Here is a 19,970-nt window from a genome sequence, read left to right on the forward strand (position 1 = left end):
CTCAATTCTCCAGTAGTACACTAAACTAAAACACCAACAACAACATTAGTTTTAATAGTATCGTAACATGATAATTGCAACATTTCACCAATAAACGTACTGTTACAAAATATTTGAAAAACAAACATACATTTAGCACTTAGGTCAGCTACTAAGGTAAAAGTTGTAAATTGGTTTTCATGCCTCAACCAATTTGAACTTTGCAACCATGTTTTTGAATGTGTACAGTGAAAAGGCAGTAGTTTTAAAGGTTATACAATAGGTACTAAGTTAGTATACATAAAAGGCCTTCAATGCAAAGTATGAACTGTAATATATTCAGATTAGACAAAACTGACTAATATAGGTGTGTGAAATAAAAAAGTTTGTTTAAGGGTATTCTATAGTCTTTGGAGAAATGCGCATCACACAATAAGTATTTCTTGCATGTAATTGTATGGCATCGCCGGTTTTAAAAGACAGGATTGGTGTGGCTCAACAAACCTCATTCATACAGCATTGCCCAGAGCTAATCAAATCTTTTTAAGTGATTCTCCTCGCAGCTGAAAAGCAAACAAAGTGGTTTTGGTTTCATCCCAAACCTATGTAAAGTAAAATAATAGCATCATATAATTTAGATAATTCAGTCACAGATTAGGTCATTTGATCAAAGTCCAAATTCTGCATAATCCGGTCCATTTTCCTATTCTACCTCAGACGGGACGAGGCAGAGGAAACAGTTACGTCAAGTCGGACAGTAGTTAAAAACATTCCTCAGGATTCCCAGGCTGGCTGACTGGCCCAGTTTCCAGATGATATTACTTTCAAGTTTTTCCACATCCTCTCATGGGATGTTTCTTTGTCCAACTTTTGAGTAAGCGTATACTATATGTGAAACCAATGTACCGGAAGATGGGGCTGTAGACCAAAACATTGGCGTTATACTATTGAAAACGGTAGATTTATGCACGAAAGATGAATAATAAATGTTATTTTGCTAAAGAACTTAATAAATAAAAAATATTTCTTTAAACCACTGACGTGCCTCCTCACCGCAGGTCAAATGTTGTGAGGTAATCAACGGAAATTGTCCCAAATTTTTGAACAGGTATTAGTGGGTGTCACTTTCACATTATTTCCCATTAAAAACATCTCAAATAAGTGAACAAAATGAAAGTTTCTACATTGAAATCCTATATGCTATTCTATAGAATTTGTCTTTTAATACATTAGAATTCACAAAACAAAACTGTTTTGATACAAACAGTCGATCTGTCCATTTAACGCCAACTTCAACGGCTTTCAGAAAACGTTACTTTCAATATGAATCTTCAGCCGTGATGTCACGTTCGTGTTTGAAAACCTAGTGACCTGTCTATCTAGACAGCCGCGTGAACGCGTGTGTGACGCCCGAACATGCTGTCTATGTAGGCAGCGCACTAGGATTTGACACGCATCCTCCGTCTTCCTGTCTCAAAGCGATCAGAAGAGCTCGACAACGTCCGACACAAGACACATTCTCCCGTCTTATTAAAAACAGTTAAGGTAAGTCCCCTTAACTTTAATGAATTACCCTTATAGTGTTCGTCACGAAGGCCTGTCTTTGATAGGTAACGAGCTGAAGTCACTCAATTCTGTCTCCGAGTATTTTCTCTCCGGATTTTGTGCGAAATGGCGGAGGAGGAAGTTAAACGCTTCTGCCTTTCATCTTTTAAAAATGCTTTTCTCCATGCCAGAACTCGCGAGCTATCAAAAGACTGCTCATATAAATGTCTTAAAGATAATTTTCTTGCACAGATCTCTAGAATGTGAAATGTTAAAGAAGAAGTTATGTTTCTCTACATATTCATCATGTAACATTAATAAAATAACCATCATGTATTCAGTTGCTCAACTTTTACATTTGACTTTAGTGTGCACGGATCTACTGTAGTACAGTCCATATCCCCTTCATATACAGTGCATAAGTGCAAAGTCTGTTATCACATGTTCAGTGTTAATCATCGAAAGCCTGTATGTAATGAAATGGAAATAGTTTCATAGCAACAGCGTTTATGTACTGTGTGTCTCTTGGTGGCAAACGTGCAGAGGGGCCCCTGACAGGTTTGCATTGGGAAGAGTAACAGGTCCAGAACATGCAGGCCTCCACAGTCCCTGAGTTGGACTTTAGCAGGACTTACTCAGGCCAGAAGCATCTTGTTCATGTGTGGGGGCGTGAGTGAGTCACTGCATAATGTCTCAATGTGTGTGTGTGTGAAAACCCTTTTTTTTCATGCAGTGGTCAATTTTGAGGTTATTTTGTTTCCATAACACGTATTCTTCTTTCAGACTAGTAAAAAAACAAGCATCCAAAATGAACATTCAAGTGTTTAATTTATTACCCTTTATTTACTTGAATCTGTAGATTTTAATTTACAATATATATCTTGAAAGGCATTTTTCTTAAAATTATTTTTCCCCCTTATGCGCCAAGGCAGTTATCTCCACTTCAGTTAAACCAAGCTTTACAGTTTTATTCTTGTCTATATTCAGATCTGGTTGTTCATCTATAATTCGCCTCGTTTATATGAAATTGTATTCTGAAAACTTGATTTAAAAAAAATATATATATATTATTAATGTTTTTGGCTGTTGACAGTATTTTCTGATTTATGGAGTGATTTGTCTAATATGTCAACCAAATTAATCTTGAATATTGACCTGTATTTATCTAATTTTCTGCATCTGTTTTGGAAATGTATGCAAATTAGTGCACTTTTAAGATATTTCTTAATTTGCATATGTAAACATAAAATTTCAGAAAACCAATACAAAAATATAATGTGAATTTTTTTATTTTATTTATTTTTTTAACTGGGAAAGTAGGGTGATATTTATCAGTTTGACTCTATTCACCTGTAGTGTTTAGTTGGAAAATTGGTTTTCATGCTTCAACCAGTTTGCACTTTCAACCAATCGTTTTGAATGTGTAAAGTAAAAAGGCAGTAGTTTTAAGTGATGGAGCTTCATATACAATAGCGCACACCCAAGTGTCACCTTTTCCAAGAAAACCACTGTTTTACCACTTAGTGATAAAGACTGTGTAATTGCCTAATGTCTGGTCTTACAAACACAAACACAGTCATTGTGAAGTGGACATTCCCGAAGGTTAAACCAATGTTTTTTGTCACACACTTCAGTGGTAAAAGGCTATCATTATACCTCTTAGCATGTGTTTTTCTTCTCGCCCCGGTCCCTGGCCTCAGTTCCACATTGTTCCTGTTAGAGCTGTCCAAAACATCCACACTTCTGTTTGCCGTAGTTCGCCGAATCAAATTGTGTTTTCTTCCTCATCTGCCTGTAGCTAGCTCTGTGTTCTCACTTCTGCAAAAAACATTTGACATTTAAACAAAAATGCAGAACCTGCATGTTTTTTTTTTCTTAAATCTGTTGATAATTACAGGCTGTGAGTTTTGATGCGTTGATGAAATGTTAACGTCCGATAACAAGTTTTTGTCTGAGAGCGTTATAAGCCAAACTGCACCGTTTCCCTTGAACTGTTAATTAGAAATGACAGATGCAGGGTGTGGTGTAACTTCTGGTTCTGTAGTAGCTTGAACATTAATTGACTGGGACAAATGTGCCTAGAAAAAGGTTGCAAAAAGTCTCTTAACAAGGCTGCATTTATTTGATCGAAAATACAGGAAAAAATAAATAAAATCATGTTTCTCATGATCCTTCAGAAATCAGTCTAATCTACTGATTTGGTGCTCAAGAATTTTTTTTTGTTATTATGAATGTTGAAAACCGTTATTTCAGTGAAAACCATTGCACCTTTTTTTCAGAATTCTTTGATTAAAAGAAAGTTTGAAAGAACAGAATTTGAAACCTAAATCTTTTGTGACATAATAATTAGTCTCTTTTGATCAATTTAATGCATCCTTGCTGAATTTTTCAGTTCCTTATTTAAAAATAAAAATGTACTGACTTTTGAATGGTAGTGTAACTTATGAGAAATATTTAATGTCATAAAAATGTTTCAGCTCCAGTTCCTTCAAAGAGAAAACAGTGATGTAATGAAATGAGTTTGTTTATTGTATTGACATAACTTTTAGCTGACAAAGTTATTTCTAACTTGAAACCCATTTAGTGAAGCAGTCAAACCAGTTATATATATGAAAAAACAAGCAAAGTGTGTAGATAGAAGTCATTTAGGGACAGTCATTGTTTTAATCTGCAAATTTTTTATTACATACATTTGTTACAGAGTCTTGTCAGCAGCAATATTTATATTTGGATAACTTCATAGTACTACATGTAAAAAAGTATACTTCGAACTTTGAGTTGGATATTACGACAGCATTTAGGATGTAGCTTTGATGTGGGAATCCAGTGACAACTGACTTGACGTCAGTGAATTGTCAGGTTACAGTAGATGAGCAAGATCTGACCTTTCTCAGTTTGATGAGGTCTTCAACGCAATAAACAAAACACAAATTGGACATTTTAAATGCCACTTCTTACCAGTAAAATCTGTCAGTATTTGGTTGAGCGATGCCCGCCTTCTTGCAAGAAAGAATTAGGTAAAAAAAAAAAGGAATAGTTCACTCACAAATGAATATTATGTCTGTCATTATTTACTCACCCTCAATAGTCTGAAACATATGACTTCACTTTCTCTGTGGAACATGAAATAAGATATTTTAAAGAACTTTTTTCTTAAAGATATTTTTCATGGTCTACAAAAAACATCAGTCATGAAGGATGACATGAGGGTGAGTAAATGAAATCAACAATTTGGTGAACTATCCCTTTAAGAGGATCAATGCTAAAAACATAGACGCACATAAATGGAAAATAAGGGTCTGAGGTGGATCTATTTGTACAAGAGAAAGTTCAGTTAAAGAACGAGAGGCTGCAGGTGAAGTTACAGAGAGACGGACAGAGAGAGGAGGAGGAGGGGAGCCCAGGGAGGGGAAATGGAGATGGATTTCCCGTAAATCAGCTTCATCCAATCAGAGCACAGATGCTGTTTACATGGCAGAGAGCCAGTAGGGATCAATCCTCAGAGGTGTAGCTGACTAAAGGAGAGAGAGAGAGAGAGAGAGAGAGAGAGAGAGAGAGAGAGAGAGAGAGAGAGAGAAGGAAGGAAGGAACCGGCTGTGATAGATTGGATCATATCATACGAGATCTCTCATGCTTTGCTCTATGCATGTGAAGCTGCTTTTAAAAAGCAATAGGTTTTCTTCTCTCTCTCTCTTGCCTTTGCTCGTGTGCCTGATTAAAGTGGGTGAGTGTTTGCTAATCATCACTGAATCTGTAATGGAAAGGACAGTGAGCAGCAGTGGCGGTCTCATGATGTCAGTCTCTGCTGGGTGTCTCGTGTGAAACTGCTCGCAGCCTGAGGAACGTTTGAGGAACTACAGTTTGCTCGGCTGCCTGACTTTCTTGCAACATTTTTCCATTGCTCATGTATGGAGCGCTGTCGGATGGATTTCTATCTTCCCACAGTGCTGTGAGTGCTCTCTGAAGTCATTTGGATGATGTAACAGCTTCTCCATAAGCTATCAAAATGGAGGATTCGACTCCTTGCAGCCAATAAGCCTTTGACAGCATCTACATGGATGACGTTGGTTTTAGATGGAGGCCTGTTTTCTCTTAGTGTAGAGGTAAGAGAGAGGGAAAGGGAAAGGGAGAGTGTGGGACAGATTAACTGGGGTCATATAAAGGCTCACTGATGCAACATGCTGTAACTGCATTAGAGTTTCTCCAGGCTGTGCAGATTCCAGCTGAATGGAGCAAAAAGACTTGCTTGTTCAGATTTTAGAGTACTCATGCTTTTCAATTTGCCTCTTTGATTGGTTTTATAAATGCAATGTTATAAAGTTAAATGATTGCACATTTGTTAAAGCTAGAAAGAAGTAAATGTGGTTGCCGTTTTTAGGGCCTGCCACCACAATGCTAAAGTAATGTGAGCGGATGCCAGTGTGGGGCGCTCACAAGGTTTCGTGAGTGATTTCGGCTGGTGTTTTTGCAGTTGCTAAAGGCTGGAATACACTAAGACTCCGAACAGATGTTAAAACGCTAGGCATCGTACACTAAACGACTAAGGATCACACACTACCAGACTTTAAAATCGTTCAGATCCCAATAAACTAATGCAGAAACTTGTGTTTTGTTGCTGGATTCGTGACAAATGAAAACAAAATCTGTTCTAAAATCGCTTTGATATCCACCGACTGGATGGATTCTTAGTCTGAAGTTACAGAAATCAGAGTCGGAGACTATCATAAACTATGTGATTTTCTGTGAATGCTGTCAACTCAAATCTGCAGACGGGCTCTCATTTTTGGTGACTAGCGTCAACTACTTCAGACTAAATCGGGGCTGAAATCACGGCAAAAGTCATGTAGTGTATTCCAACCTTTTGGTACACTTTGAGGGATCATTCATGTCTAAAAGACGTCAAATACAGACCAAATAATGCTTAAGGCAAGGCTCAACTGCTACAGTATTTCTCATACACACTGCATTCCATTAACAAATGCATCACTGTGCTTCAAAACAATGAGGAACTAGAAGAAAATATTTCAACCACACCTTCTGAGGAATTTGATTTGAAAATGTCAACCAAGAAAAAAAAAGATCTCTGATACGTTTACCTCCCACATATACCCAGAGTGAAATAGTGAGAAGTAGTCACTGATGTTAGGTTTATGATAACAAGCTAACTTTCTTTGGTTATGCATCAGAGATAATGCTCTGATATAATGCTCTAAATTAAGACTTTTTCAGTTTCAAAATGAGTTCTCAAGGCTGGTAAGCTTACTTTTATCGTGGGTTGTACAACTTCATCCCGTCAAACAGTGTCAAAACACAGCCCCCGTCTTCATATTTCACCCTTAGCAGCTCCTCCTGCTCCACAGAAACAACTTTGAGGAGCAGGAAGTGTAAATGTGAAAAATAGAGTCTTTGTGTTGACTGAAAACACTGAGAGCAGTGGCCTCTGTTGCCTTTAGCGGGTACAAAGTTCAAACTTTGTGACCAATCACTATTAGACGGAAGATTTAATGATTTAATGAAGGATTTGAAAGAAAATACCCTCCCTTGCCAGTCAGCATAACCAGCACTGGTGAAGTGAAGGCCAGGTGTGTGGGATCTTTTTTCCACAAAATGTTACGGTCGGGCTGTGTATGTGTGCTTGAGACAAAAAGATAATCATAGACCGTATTTAAGCAAAGAGAGGTTTAGGGATACACATCCAATGTTACTTCTGTAGAATGAGCAATATGAGACTGAATTGGTATTTTTCTGTTTCTTTGTTTCGTAGAATTTCAGGATGCCTCGAATTTTGAACTCCACTGTCCCGTTCTCCGTCATTGACCAAAGGGACATCAAAGCTTTCAACTGCCCCAGCTTGGGCCCAGGCTCTCGCACAGAGAGAAAAGGAGGAGAGCGGGACAAACCCAATCAGTTGAATATCTGGACGGCCATAGAACTTGGAACTGCTGACTATGAGTGGACACAGAGGACCGAGAAACAATCCATTATTGCACAGGCAGAGTGTAAGTACCGAGACTGAAACAGATAAACTCATTTGATTTCACTGATTTGTCAGTGTTTTATCCAAATATACATTTGGGTTAAATAGTTTCTCTTTTTTATAGGTGAGTCCCAGGATTCACAGGAGTTCTGCCCCAATGGCAGGTAAAGGCTTGTGTGACTGTTACACAATCGCGTGTTCCATTATGTTCTGTTTTAATACCAGGACTTAATATATCACGGCAACTAACTTATTTTCTGACATTTATTTTCCGCCACGTTTTAGCATCTCCTCCAAGTTGTTTCTTGGAGCCTTCCTTCGCAGTCGGCCCAAAAAGAAACGGCATAAGAAACATCGGCGAAAACGGGCCGAGAAGGACAGCCGAGTGAGTGAGTCAGTGGGAGTCACCGGAGTGCCAGAACAGGACAGCGGCGAGTGCCTTTCTTCATCTCTCATTCAGGTTAGACTGAACTCACTGTGTATAAAAGATATATTCAATGGCGTCGTTCCAAAACGTAATGTGCTGCTTTGATGTATACTATCTAAATCCTCTTTATATTCATGTCAATTGTGACAAAACCTCTAATCAGTTTTGATACGGACTCAATATCATCTCAACAGCCGTTAATCTCTAAGCTAAGCATTTGTCCTGGACACTAATATTTTAACAATTCACAAAAGATAAAGTCAGCTGAATCTGACCGTAGCATGTTGGAAACTAATAAGCACAAAGCGCAACCTAATATTGACTGAATTAGTGCATTTTTAAGTTCTATTGATACTGTTCAGTAGTAAATATCAAAATGGTTATTTACTACTTGCTTATTTTCACTGATCTTATCGCAGTGCACCCTGGCATTATGTGATGCATGCGATACAGCTTTAGGTTTTCTCTGTATCTTATCAGTGTAGTTTTGGTGGTGTCTAAAAGTGTTACGTAGGTAGGAAGCACACTGTTTTCCAACCGAATATATGTAAAGATTACCTGTCGATTTAAAACTAGACTCTGGTCTCAGCTGTGTTTTTACAATGTCTCGGAGGGAATTTCATTGATTAGCTAACTACTGAGTCAAACAAAGCTTGTCTGTAGCTCTCCCTAGAGGTCTGAAGCACTTGATATAAGTGATACATCTACAGGTCCGAATGGAATTTTAATTGACATTGATTTTATGCAGTGCTTTTCAAGTGGCTTTCTCTCTAATAGTCCAGTCAACTTGTGTCCTGTTGTTTCAGGTTAGAGATCCAGTGTGCATCAGCAGCAGCAACAACAGTAGTACGTACAGCAGCAGTGGCCTCAGCACAGAGAGGGTGTCTGTGCAGGAAACAGAGGGCCCCTCGAACTCTTATGAGTGGGAGTCCCGGCGGACCTCCTTACCCAGACTCTCCTGTTGCCAGAGCTACAGCCAAGAGAGCGAGGAGCTGAAGTCTCCCCTGAGGAGTGAGACTGAATGCCCTCTGGCTTGTATGGCCCTGAGGAACTATGTTACAAGCGAAGATCGCTGCTTTGCATACGGCTTTGTCACTGATTTGCTGAGAGAGGAGAGGGAGAGAGATGAGGACGACAGAGAGGAGAGCGACAAGAATGAAGGGATCCTGTTCAAAAAGGTGGTTTGAAATGGCATTTAAAACATATGATGTTTAAGCATGTTGAAATTGACACGTGTGAACTCATAGCGAAAGAGCTTGATGCATAGATGTGCACGCAAAGATACAAATTTACACACAAGAGCACAACCTGTAAGTCAAACAGGCACACGCAACCTGAATCCTCTAGAAAGACAATACAGATAAAGACAACATAGGCTTACTAATAAAGAGAGGAAGAGAGAGAGAGAGTGAGAAACACAAGCACACATGCATGCATGTGTACACACAGCCAGAAATTGACTTGCGGTCTTGATTTCCTGTTTTTCTTGTATTAAGCAGGGTTTCATGTTTACCTCACCAGCCTAGTTCTGCTTAGGGAGTTTCCTTGTAAAGAGAAATAAGCAAACAGTACAAAAAAACGTCTTCTCACACTTACTGTGCTTGTCATGTGCTATGAAATAAGACATTTTCAGTGGTTCTTCTGTGGAACTGTTAGGTAATAAAACAGCATTAGTATTGAAATTATGGCATTTACCGAATTTGTTACAAAATCTTAAAACTCTAAAATAAGCCAAAGTCATTTATTTAGCCATTACATCATTATAAGGTACATCATGAAAGATGGCTGAATATTTACTGCACGTCTAAGTGATATTAAGTTGGTTTACTTTTTCAAGAAATTAAACTTTTTATTTTATTTTTATAAACAAATAACAGAATTTAGTTCAAAACTTTGAGGTGAGTAATATAAAAAAAAATAACACTTTTATTCGGCAAGGATGCATTTAATTGATCAAAAGTGCCAGTTAAGATATTTATAATTTTACAAAAGATTTCTGTAATATATGCTGTTCTTTTGAACTTTTTATTCTTTAAGAAACTTGAAAAAAGAATTATAATAATTGATGATAATAAGAAATCAGAAAGCACCAAATCATCATATTAGAATGATTTCTGAAGGATCATGTGACTCTAAAGACTGGAGTAATGATGCTAAAAAAAGTTCAACTTTGCATCACAGGTATAAATTACATTTTAAAATATATTCAAATAGAAAATAGTTATTTTAAATCATAATAATATTTCACAATTTTGTTGTTTTTTTCTATATTTTTGATCAAATAAATGCAGCCTTGGTGAGTATAAGGGACATCTATTAGAAATACAAAAATAAATCTTATACACCCCAAACTTTTGAATGGCAGTGTAGTTACATGCCCACACAGATCACCAGATTTTAAGTGTCAGATTAAAAATTTCTATGCTTTTTTTATGCTTTCCATGATTATTAGAATATAGTCCATAGTATACCATAGAATATACCTTAGAATTATAGTCTAAATGGCTAATGCATGGACACTAGGGCTGGGATAAACGATTATTTTTTAAACGATTAATCTAGCGATTATTTTTTCGATGCATCGATTAATCTAACGATTAATTTTTCCAGACCAATTCGATTTCGATTATCTCCCCATTAATTGACTACTAACAATTTATACATGTTGATTTACATATCTGAATGAAAAAAACATGAATTCCTTAACATTGCAATATATGTTTATTGCTCTTAAAATTACAAAATAAAAGACTGACTAAGAATGCATTACTTTGCACTTGTATAGAGATAGCATTCAATAAAACCTTGAAGCCTTGAAAACACATAGCTTACTGAAACAAGCTTACTGAACACATAGGGCCTAGCTTACTGAAAAAAAGTTCTTCTTTCAGATGAAATAACAACAACTTGATATCTAGCATTCAATAAAAACGTTCACCCAAAATACTTGTTTAGAGCAATTGAAAGAATACAGTAACCAATGTAAACTTTAGGGCTTTAAGCTATACAGAGAGTGCTTTTCCAAAAAATAAAAAATAAAAATTAATAGTGGGAGCCAGCAGCCTGTCATGGAGAAAAAAAAAAATCTCAGAATGCTCCACGTGAAACTTTGGCGTTCCGCCCTTTTTCTATCGTGTATAATGATTTTGGTTAATATCTGTTTTTATACAGTCTATGGTTAATATGCACGAGGGAGAGGGAGAGAGAGAGAGAGAGAGAGAGAGAGAGAGCGCTCGTGTAGTTTGAAGACTGTGAGTGCGCGAGCGCGCGTGAAACGGGTGTTTCGCCCTTTTTCTATCGTGTTTAATGATTTTGATTAATATGCACGAAGGAGAGAGAGAGCAAGAAGCGCTCGTGTTGTTTAAAGTTTATGTGCGCGCGCGCACAGCCGGGGCTCTCGCTCGTATGCGCCCTGTCAGGCGCAGCAGTCATTCGCTCACCGATCAAATAAGGCTTTGACAGCCGCCAAAAAAAAAGATCAATGCAGAAAAACCCCTGGATTGGTTATATAACGTTAGACAGAATGTTGATCCGGCCATCGCGTATGTTCAGCGCACATAAGGTAAACGTTTTGCAAACGTTTTTTAGAGAAATAAAAACAGGTCGACGAATCGATGCGCATATTTTGCGTCTACGTATTTTTTGCGTCGACGTCATGGATGACCTCGACGCGTTGTCCCAGCCCTAATGGACACAGTAGCTTTTTATATTTGTCACTATATCTCTTTTTTTAGGGTCTACAACCAGTGAATTATGAGTACAGAGAGGGACGGGAATATGAACGCTGTAGATTTCTCAAGCAGGGCTCCTTCGGAGAGGTCTACAGCATCAAAGACAAAGGCACCGGCTTCATGTGTGCCGCCAAAAAGGTATTTGTGCCCTGCTTTTGTGTCCATCTTATTATTCCGGCAGATGGCACTGCTGGCATTGAGCCGTTAGTCACACTGTCTGTTGATCAGTAGATGTGTGTGTGTGTGTTTTCAGGTGCCGTTGGTGAGTTTCAGCAGTGAGGAGGTGGGCTCGTGGAGTGCCCTGCAGTCTCCTCACGTGGTTGAACTCTTCGGAGTGGTGCGTGAAGGTCCTTCCATCATCCTCTTCATGGACCTTAAATCCAGTAAGTGCTCAGAACAAACAAACAACCTCTTTATTCCTTCATCTGTTTCCCAGTTCCTTATTTGACATATCTGGTGTTTTACTCAAAGGAAGTGGTTTTGTGGAGAGATGGAGAGATGTTTGATGACTGTGCACTGTCTTCAGGTTCTCTAGGACAGCTGGTGGAGGAACGAGGCCGTCTGCCAGAGGATCTGTCCCTGCATTACCTTCAACAACTATTGGGGGCGCTAAACCACCTGCACAAGAAGCGTGTCCTTCATCTAGACATCAAAGGTACGTCCAGAATGTGGGCTGGATAGTTAAAAATGCCACAGAACCATTTGATTGGTTTAGAGGGGTTCTCTATTTCTCTTAGTGGAAAGATGACATGATATTGACATTTAACGTCTCCACGTTATTTATGTGGAAAGTGGACATTTGTTTTTTTTTTTTGCACTTCCTTATTTGGGATCACAGTTCTTTGGAAACCACATAGAGAAATGAAAAATCACAAGTCAGATGTCCTTAATATCGCAATTGTTTCTTCTGAACAGCAATTGAGATTAAAAACACTTTTTTTGTGTGTGTGTGAAATAAAATGACCCTCTCACATTTCCTCATGTTTATTCAGATATGGCACAATATCAAAATAATAAAATTACTAAAACTAAAAAGTTGAAATATAAAACAAATAAAATCCAATAACATTGACAAAAGCACATGACACTGTTACTAAAACTGAATATATATATATATATATATATATATATATATATATATATATATATATATATATATATATATATATATAAAGAAGCACCTGTGGGGAGAGAGAGACACACACAGAGAGAGAGAGATAGAAAAGAGATCGGAGTACACTGTGAGCAACCGAGGGCTGGGAATTTCCCACAGCATGACTCATGTGGTTCAGATGAGGGGTGGAGGAGGGGAGAGACTGAGAGTTCAAGAGAAAGAAATTAGACACTGACTGAACAACTGACCGTGTATAATGCAGATGGACACAAGAGACTAAATGAGCAGCTTTATGTCTTTATCAGCCATTCAGATTGATAAAGGACAGTTCAATTCAAGCAAGCAAGCAGTAAAACAAACCTTTCTGCTCTGACATCTACAGCGCCTTCTGCTGTCCAAATAGTCTGATTATCAGTCATTTAATCTACACTTTTTTTCTTCTTCTTCTTGTTCAGTCAACAAGCTGTGGTTTGCAATTCAGAAACTGAAAGTCTCACACACTCCAATTTTAACTTTTCCTGGAACCGTCCAATCGCCAGTTCTAGAGCAGAGAGTTATGGGAAGAGATGTGCCCGCTGGCAAACATGTTTATTTTCTAAATACGCATCACTAGTCTAATTGTGCATGACTCAACAGTATTGCATTGTGAAAATAGATGCAATAAAACAGCTTTTGAAATGGTTTGCGCTTGTTCCACGGGTTACTAGTTAATGTAAACTTGTAGTCAGATAGCTATAGTTTAAGGCTACTTTATATGCACTGTATATATAGGTACTGCACCCATTCTAAAATCTAACCAATAGTTAATGAAGTAATTTAATCACATTTTATGTCAGTGTATTGAAGGCTACAGAAATAGAAGCAAATTATGTTCAGTTTAAAGCAGAAGCACTATCATTTTGATGCTCTTGAGGATGGTCTGAAATCAGAAAACATAAAAAATGGGTGTTTGTGATGTTTTTTATGTATTTAAAAAGAATTGTTTTATGCTGACCAAGGCTGCATTTATTTGATCAAAAATACAGTAAAACAATAATCTTATGAAATATTATTACAACTTAAAACAACAGTTTTCTATTACTAACTGTAATTTCTCCCTGTGATGGTGAATTTTCAGTGTCACAAAAGCATTCTAATATGCTGTTTTAATGCTCAAGAAACATTTGTTATTATTATCAATTAAATGTTGTGCTGCTTTATATATGTATATTGTTTTGTTGAAACCATGATCATTTTTTTCAAGATCATGTGATGAATAGAAAGTTCAAAACAACTGCATTTATTTGAAATAGAAATATTTTGTAGCATTATAATTGTCTGTACTGTCAGTTTTGATCAAATTAATGCATCCTTGCTGAATAAAACTTTGGTTTTGAATGGTACTGTACATTACATTGTGGATTTCTTCATATTTCAGTTTCCTGTTGATTATAATTAACAGGACAGGAGTAGGCAGACATAAGTAGTTTGCTTAAAAATACAGCAGTCATTTACATGTTACCTCACTTCGTGTTCTCATGTTTGTGTTTTATTTATCAGCGGATAATATTTTGCTGTCAGAAGATGGGAAAGATGCATTCCTGTGTGACTTCGGATACTCTGAGAGATTGGACAAACAAGGGCTTAGTTATTGTAAGAGTAAGTACATTTCTCAAAGTACATAGCCTCAAATATATTTCAAGTGAACATAAATGAATCAGCTGGTTTTGTATGTGTTTAGGTCTGAAAGGCACAGAAAGTCATATGGCACCTGAGGTGGTGCTCAGTGAGCCGCGCTCTTCGAAAGCAGACATCTGGAGCAGCTGCTGTATGCTTCTGCACATGCTCAACGGCTGTCATCCATGGACCCGCTACTATTCCCACCCACTATACCTCAAGGTAAGCTACGATCAGAAACCATTTGAATAAGCCCCTCCCACTTTTAAAGTCAAACTTAATTTTAATTCGTGTTTTGTGAAACCTATATGATTTGCATTGACCAAACACTTACAAAGTGTTGTTTGTGTTTGCATGCTAACAGATAGCAGAAGAGCCACCGCCAGTGAGGGAAATCCCTCCGGACTGCAGCTCCTATACAGCAGATGTCATAAGATCAGGACTGCAGAAAGATCCAAACACACGAGCCTCTGCCAAAGAACTTTTCGTTAAAACTGCTAAAGCACTTAAAGAAGGTAACAATAAATAACCACCAAACACATACCAATGGCTGTGCATTAAATGTTACACTATTAAAAAAGTCATACATTTATTTGCAGTGGGGGGACTTCGCAGCCCCGCAAGAGGAGGAACCTATCAGAAGCCACTGGGGAAGCCTGAGAATCCAGACTCCGCCCACACAGCCACACCCACCACATCCCACCACATCACGTCCTCTGAGAACTCTGAGCAGCAGTGGATGAGCTCGGAGCCGAAGAGGAGAGCGGATGATGGGGAACGTAATGATGAGCCAGACCAGGTAAAATGGGGGAAACGGACCGAGGAGACAAGAAACGATGAGCACCCTCCTCCGAAGTCACTGCTCCACATTCAAACCACTTCACCTGAGCCACAGATCATCAATAAGACCGAGCCAGAAGCAACAGCGCTGTGGATAGGTGAGCTGGGTGCTGCCACATGATCACATCATATTAATAGCAGTTCAGTTGCAAATTTAGAAAATCGTAGAAACAAGAGTGACAATTGTTTCTTTTGTCACTTCTGGGAAAAAGGACACAAAATAACAGAAATGGAATTTGAAGTCACTTCATTTATTAAACACACTGTCGTAGAAATGTTTGGGGTCAGTAAGATTTAAAAACGAAAGAAATGATATCTTTTATCAGCAAGAATTGATCATAGGTGTTTCAAAATAACACTGAAAAGATCTGCAATGAAGTGTCACTTTCCGCTAAAATATTAAGCAGCACAAATTTTTTTAACTTGGATAATAATAAGAAATATGATGCTGAAATAATATGAAGAAATAATATTTGCCGCAAATTAGAATGTTTTCTGAAGGATCACGTGACGGGAGTAATGATGCTGAAAATTCGGTACATTTTAAATAAATAAATACAGCCATGTTGAGCATAAGAGACTCCTTTCAAAAATAAATCGTACCAACCTCAAACTTTTGAATGATAACGTAGAATAAACAATATGTCAGATGTGAATTAATTCAAAAGATTATAAAACAATATTTTATTTGGTAAATGTGTTCATATCACTGATCTATATATATGACCAGTGGTTCATATAGTAGTTTATGCACATTTATTCTTAACAAATAAAACTATCCAGCGTATACGTTTTGAAAATGTATTCGTGTTTTGGTGTCATTTAGCATTTTTTCTGTCCCATATCCCAAAATTAGCATCACAAATATGAGGATGGAAACTTTATATCCTTTCTTGTGATTAAAGCCATTGGAAGTGTAACTTTGCAGATTATAACACTTGTCTCGCTCTCTCTGCAGATTTCTACGTGAGCAGTCTTTCCCATCCTCATTCTGCTGAGCAACAGGAGCAGTTGCTCTCGTGTATCACTAGCGATGACCTTTACTCCAGAGAATACTGGGACAAGAAGGTAAACCAACCCAAGCATCAAGTTCAGAATGCTGAATATGAGGCAGCCTGTGATTCCCCATAACCTGATACATGTCTAGTGAACACATTAGAGGGATATTACGAGTGACGTTTAACTTCCTGACGACCATCACCTGTTGTTTGCTAGTAAAGCATCTCAGTTAAACCAATCACAACTTATTTGAAATTCAAAGGGGTTTTTTTCTTCCAGGATTCAGGGCGTGGGTCAGATGGTTCTTATGATGACCTTAGCTCAGGCGTGTTTTCTTACAACAGCCAACAAGATGGCCAGAGCTTCAGCAGGGACTGGTTGGCCCCCACACATGGCCCCCCACCCCGCTGCTTTGACGGTGTGTGAACAACTCTTGAGTTGGCATGATTCCATACTGTTAGCAATCCGTACCAACATTGGTTCAATTTGGTGATTCTCGATATCCTGGAAAAAATTATTATGCTATTTAAATTTTAAATAGTCATATAAATATTAACACATTAACTATGGCATATGCCTACACTACCATTGACAAGTTTGGGGTCAGTAAGCGTTTTTTAAAATGCTTTTATAAAGCCTCTTATGCTCATCAAGGATCCATCTATTTGATCAAAAATATAGTAAAAACAGCAAAATTGTAAAATATTATTATGATTTAAACTAACTATTTTCTATTTGAATATGTTTAAAATGTAATAAATTCCTGTGATCAAAGCTGTATTTTCAGCATCATTACTCCTGTCTTCAGTGTCAAATAATCCTTTAGAAGTCATTCTAACTGCTTAATTATTAATAATAAAATACATTTTCCTGGATTTTTGAATAGATACTTCCTAAGACATAACAGTATAGTTGTATAGTAAAGGTGAATTATTCAGGTTTTTCCAAGTAATTACTAATTAATTTAATTAAAAATAAATTAAATCAAGAGCAGTTTAATTAATATGATCAATTAAGTCTAAGGACATATCTCACATTTAAGCTTGTATTTTTTTTCATAAACCAGAATTTTTAAATCTGTCACATGGTAGCACTAAACACAGTTAAGCTCTCTCATTGATTCACGCTGTTGGTATGAGATATTTTTTGATGACATTTATCAGGGTTATTTGTGCCATGCTCACATCTGTGCTTTGTTTCTTTAGGTGTTGATGTTTATATTAGGGACTTTGACGGGAGATGCTTTCACATTCGGGAGATGCCTGGGGTGAAAGTAGGCCACGTTGCAAGAGGAATCAGCGACCAGGTAAACTATGTGTGTGTGTGTGTATAGTTTTATTTGCATTACTCTTTGTTTGCTAGAGGTTAAAATCTTCCCTCTTGTGTAGATCTCAGAGAACGTGTTCAGTCTGCGAACAGAGGATAGTTGCTTGGTTCCCCATGACAAAGAGGTCATAGAGAACAGCCTGTTTTTGCGCTGCGTCCCGGCCCCTGACTCCAGCCACTATCATCCCGACTGCAAACTGCCATGGAGCTGGAGGATCAGAGACGGGATGCTGGAGACTAGAGACTGATCTCTCCATCTCCATCTGTTCCCGCCAAACTTTCTGTTCTAGTCACAGTACCTTTGCATTCACTTAGTATGCATGAATCTCATCTGTTCCTCTGCTCGGCCAAACTTTTGAGCCATTTTCTTATTATTGATTTATATTATCATTATTTTGTTGTCTCTTACTCTTGTTGACAGACGATGTCTGTCTTTTGTTGCGCTGTGTTCTGAAGAACATTGTGAGCCTTTAAAGAGTTATTTCATGATTAATAGTAAGATTTAAAAGCATTTAGTCGAATGAGTATATGCCTTAAACCTTGAGCCTATACGAGTAAGTTTTCAATGCCAGTATGGTTTACCATGTACCATGTGAAATAATCACTGATCTCCTTTCAAAGAACTGTATTTTAGAGTCATTCAATAAAAATACACTTTTTTTGCAGTTGTCTGTGATTGAGATGTTGAGTATTGTTGTGTTTGTAAATATTGCACTGATGATCTTATTGCATTAATCATTAATCAAGCTGAAAAAAAAACATTACATCAGTGTTGTTTTAGTACTATTCATTACTACTTTAAATTTTTATTTTTGTATTTTGAGCTTCAATTAAAAGTTTAGTTAAGATTTTAGTAATTTTATGTGCTTTTGTAAGTTTTATTAGTTTTTGGATAAAAAAAATTATTTAGCTTTATTTTGATTACATTTTTTGTGTAAGAAAAGTTACTATTTAAATTAAACAACAAACCTATAATTTACATAGAACAGTGACCTAAACTTATGTTAGTTAGTTGGCATGGCAAAATTTGTTAAGACATTTTTAAGTTAAGTTTTCATCTAATGTTTACATAGTTTTAGTTAACAATAACAACACTGCATTACATACAATTGGACGCTTGAACAAAAAGCTGAATTTGTTTCTCATGATCTAATTTTCCATAGAATGAGATAAATTTTTCAAGGAAAACGGCTAATATCAAGTGTCTAGCACACGTGAACTTTTTTTAATACTGTTAGAAAAATCCCAGGATGCATCTAAAGAAGCTGTCTAAAAGAAACCCTGATGAAGCTGAGCTACTTAAATATTATATCATTTTTCTTTTAAAACTGATGGTTCTGATCCTTGATTCTGATTGGTTGAGGCGTGTTCAAAGCCGTTGTATATTACTCTACAAACACACACCTTTGTTTACGTCTGTGTTGCTCTGCCACCACTTTGCTGGAACCACAACTGTTTCTGAGGAACTACATTGTTTGGTGGAAGAACACTGTTTAAATTCATATCATTACACTTTATTTGCTCTGTTCTATGAAACCTTACTACTTTATGGAATAACCATTTTCTAAAAGCAATAAACCTGGAGAAGCCATGGTTTACAGCAAATTTATAACAGCTAAGGGGGTTTTACAGTGCCCTTAGCGGTTTATAAATTCACTGTAAACCACAGCTTCTCGGGGCTTATTGCTTTATTTAAAATTTACTACATGATTCCTATATACTCATTTCGTAGATTCGATCCTTTACTGGTATTTTAAAATGTGACAATTTTAATAAAGAGTAACTGTTTCTATACCAAAATCAAAACACACCAAACATTTATATTGAAATACATAAAAACAATTTATTGTTTAATTTTACAGCTTACAAAACAAACTCATGGGCTCACACAGTAGACAGACTGCCTTAGGGTGCACAATTTATACCAGTTTACAAAGATGTAGAAAAAGATGAAAAAGTGGTGGCTAATATCATAAAAAGGCCAAGGCACTGTCAACGAAAGAACCATAAAATAAAAGAATATGAAACTGTACCCAAACAACCAAAAGATAAAGAAGCAATTATATAGAAAAAAAAAGAACAATTGCATGTAAATGTAGGATTGTGGGTCTTGCCAACCATCTTAAAAATACAGTACTGAGAAGACCTTGCTGAGAGAACAAGCTCAACTAATCGGCCTGATATTTCCTGCAAGACCGAATGTTTGCACCAGCTCAAGCCAAGCGAACTGCTTTTCGCCAAAGAATCTGCACCTGCATCTGAAGTCTTTGGATTGTCGAATCCAAAAGAATGTTTAGAAAAGGAAAATATTTGGTTCTGTAAAAAACACGCTCATCATGGCTCAGAGAAGTTCAGTTCATTTAAGAGTCACTAGTA

General features: G+C 37.2%; 1 protein-coding gene across 2 annotated transcripts; it reads left to right on the forward strand.

The window, feature by feature from the left end:
• Nucleotides 1–1,369: 1,369 nt before the first annotated feature.
• Nucleotides 1,370–17,990, forward strand: LOC132148978 (mitogen-activated protein kinase kinase kinase 14-like). Of its 2 annotated transcripts, none has more exons than XM_059557833.1 (16): nucleotides 1,370–1,524; nucleotides 7,289–7,523; nucleotides 7,626–7,665; nucleotides 7,787–7,961; nucleotides 8,735–9,106; nucleotides 11,663–11,797; nucleotides 11,913–12,042; nucleotides 12,186–12,314; nucleotides 14,313–14,411; nucleotides 14,494–14,651; nucleotides 14,794–14,944; nucleotides 15,029–15,357; nucleotides 16,206–16,337; nucleotides 16,548–16,686; nucleotides 17,474–17,574; nucleotides 17,657–17,990. In XM_059557833.1, the coding sequence occupies exons 2-16, from the start codon at nucleotides 7,298–7,300 to the stop codon at nucleotides 17,840–17,842; spliced, it is 2,502 nt and encodes an 833-aa protein (XP_059413816.1). In that variant the 5' UTR covers nucleotides 1,370–1,524; nucleotides 7,289–7,297; the 3' UTR covers nucleotides 17,843–17,990. The 2 variants fall into 2 exon arrangements, with proteins under 2 accessions (XP_059413816.1, XP_059413810.1); XM_059557827.1 differs by lacking the exon at nucleotides 1,370–1,524 and adding an exon at nucleotides 5,110–5,627.
• The last annotated feature ends 1,980 nt before the right edge of the window (nucleotides 17,991–19,970 follow it).

This window comes from Carassius carassius, chromosome 1 (genome assembly GCF_963082965.1).
Source record: "Carassius carassius chromosome 1, fCarCar2.1, whole genome shotgun sequence".
In the NCBI taxonomy this organism is placed as follows: Eukaryota; Metazoa; Chordata; class Actinopteri; order Cypriniformes; family Cyprinidae; genus Carassius; species Carassius carassius.

What these genes read in the sequence shown, in the direction of transcription:
- LOC132148978 (XM_059557827.1), top strand. Translation starts at nt 5,583, where the DNA reads ATGACGTTGGTTTTAGATGGAGGCCTGTTTTCTCTTAGTGTAGAG. An exon ending in CCCACCCACTATACCTCAAG is followed by an intron (nt 14,652 to 14,793) that starts GTAAGCTACGAT and finishes GCATGCTAACAG; the next exon opens with ATAGCAGAAGAGCCACCGCC. An exon ending in CAAGAGGAATCAGCGACCAG is followed by an intron (nt 17,575 to 17,656) that starts GTAAACTATGTG and finishes CCTCTTGTGTAG; the next exon opens with ATCTCAGAGAACGTGTTCAG.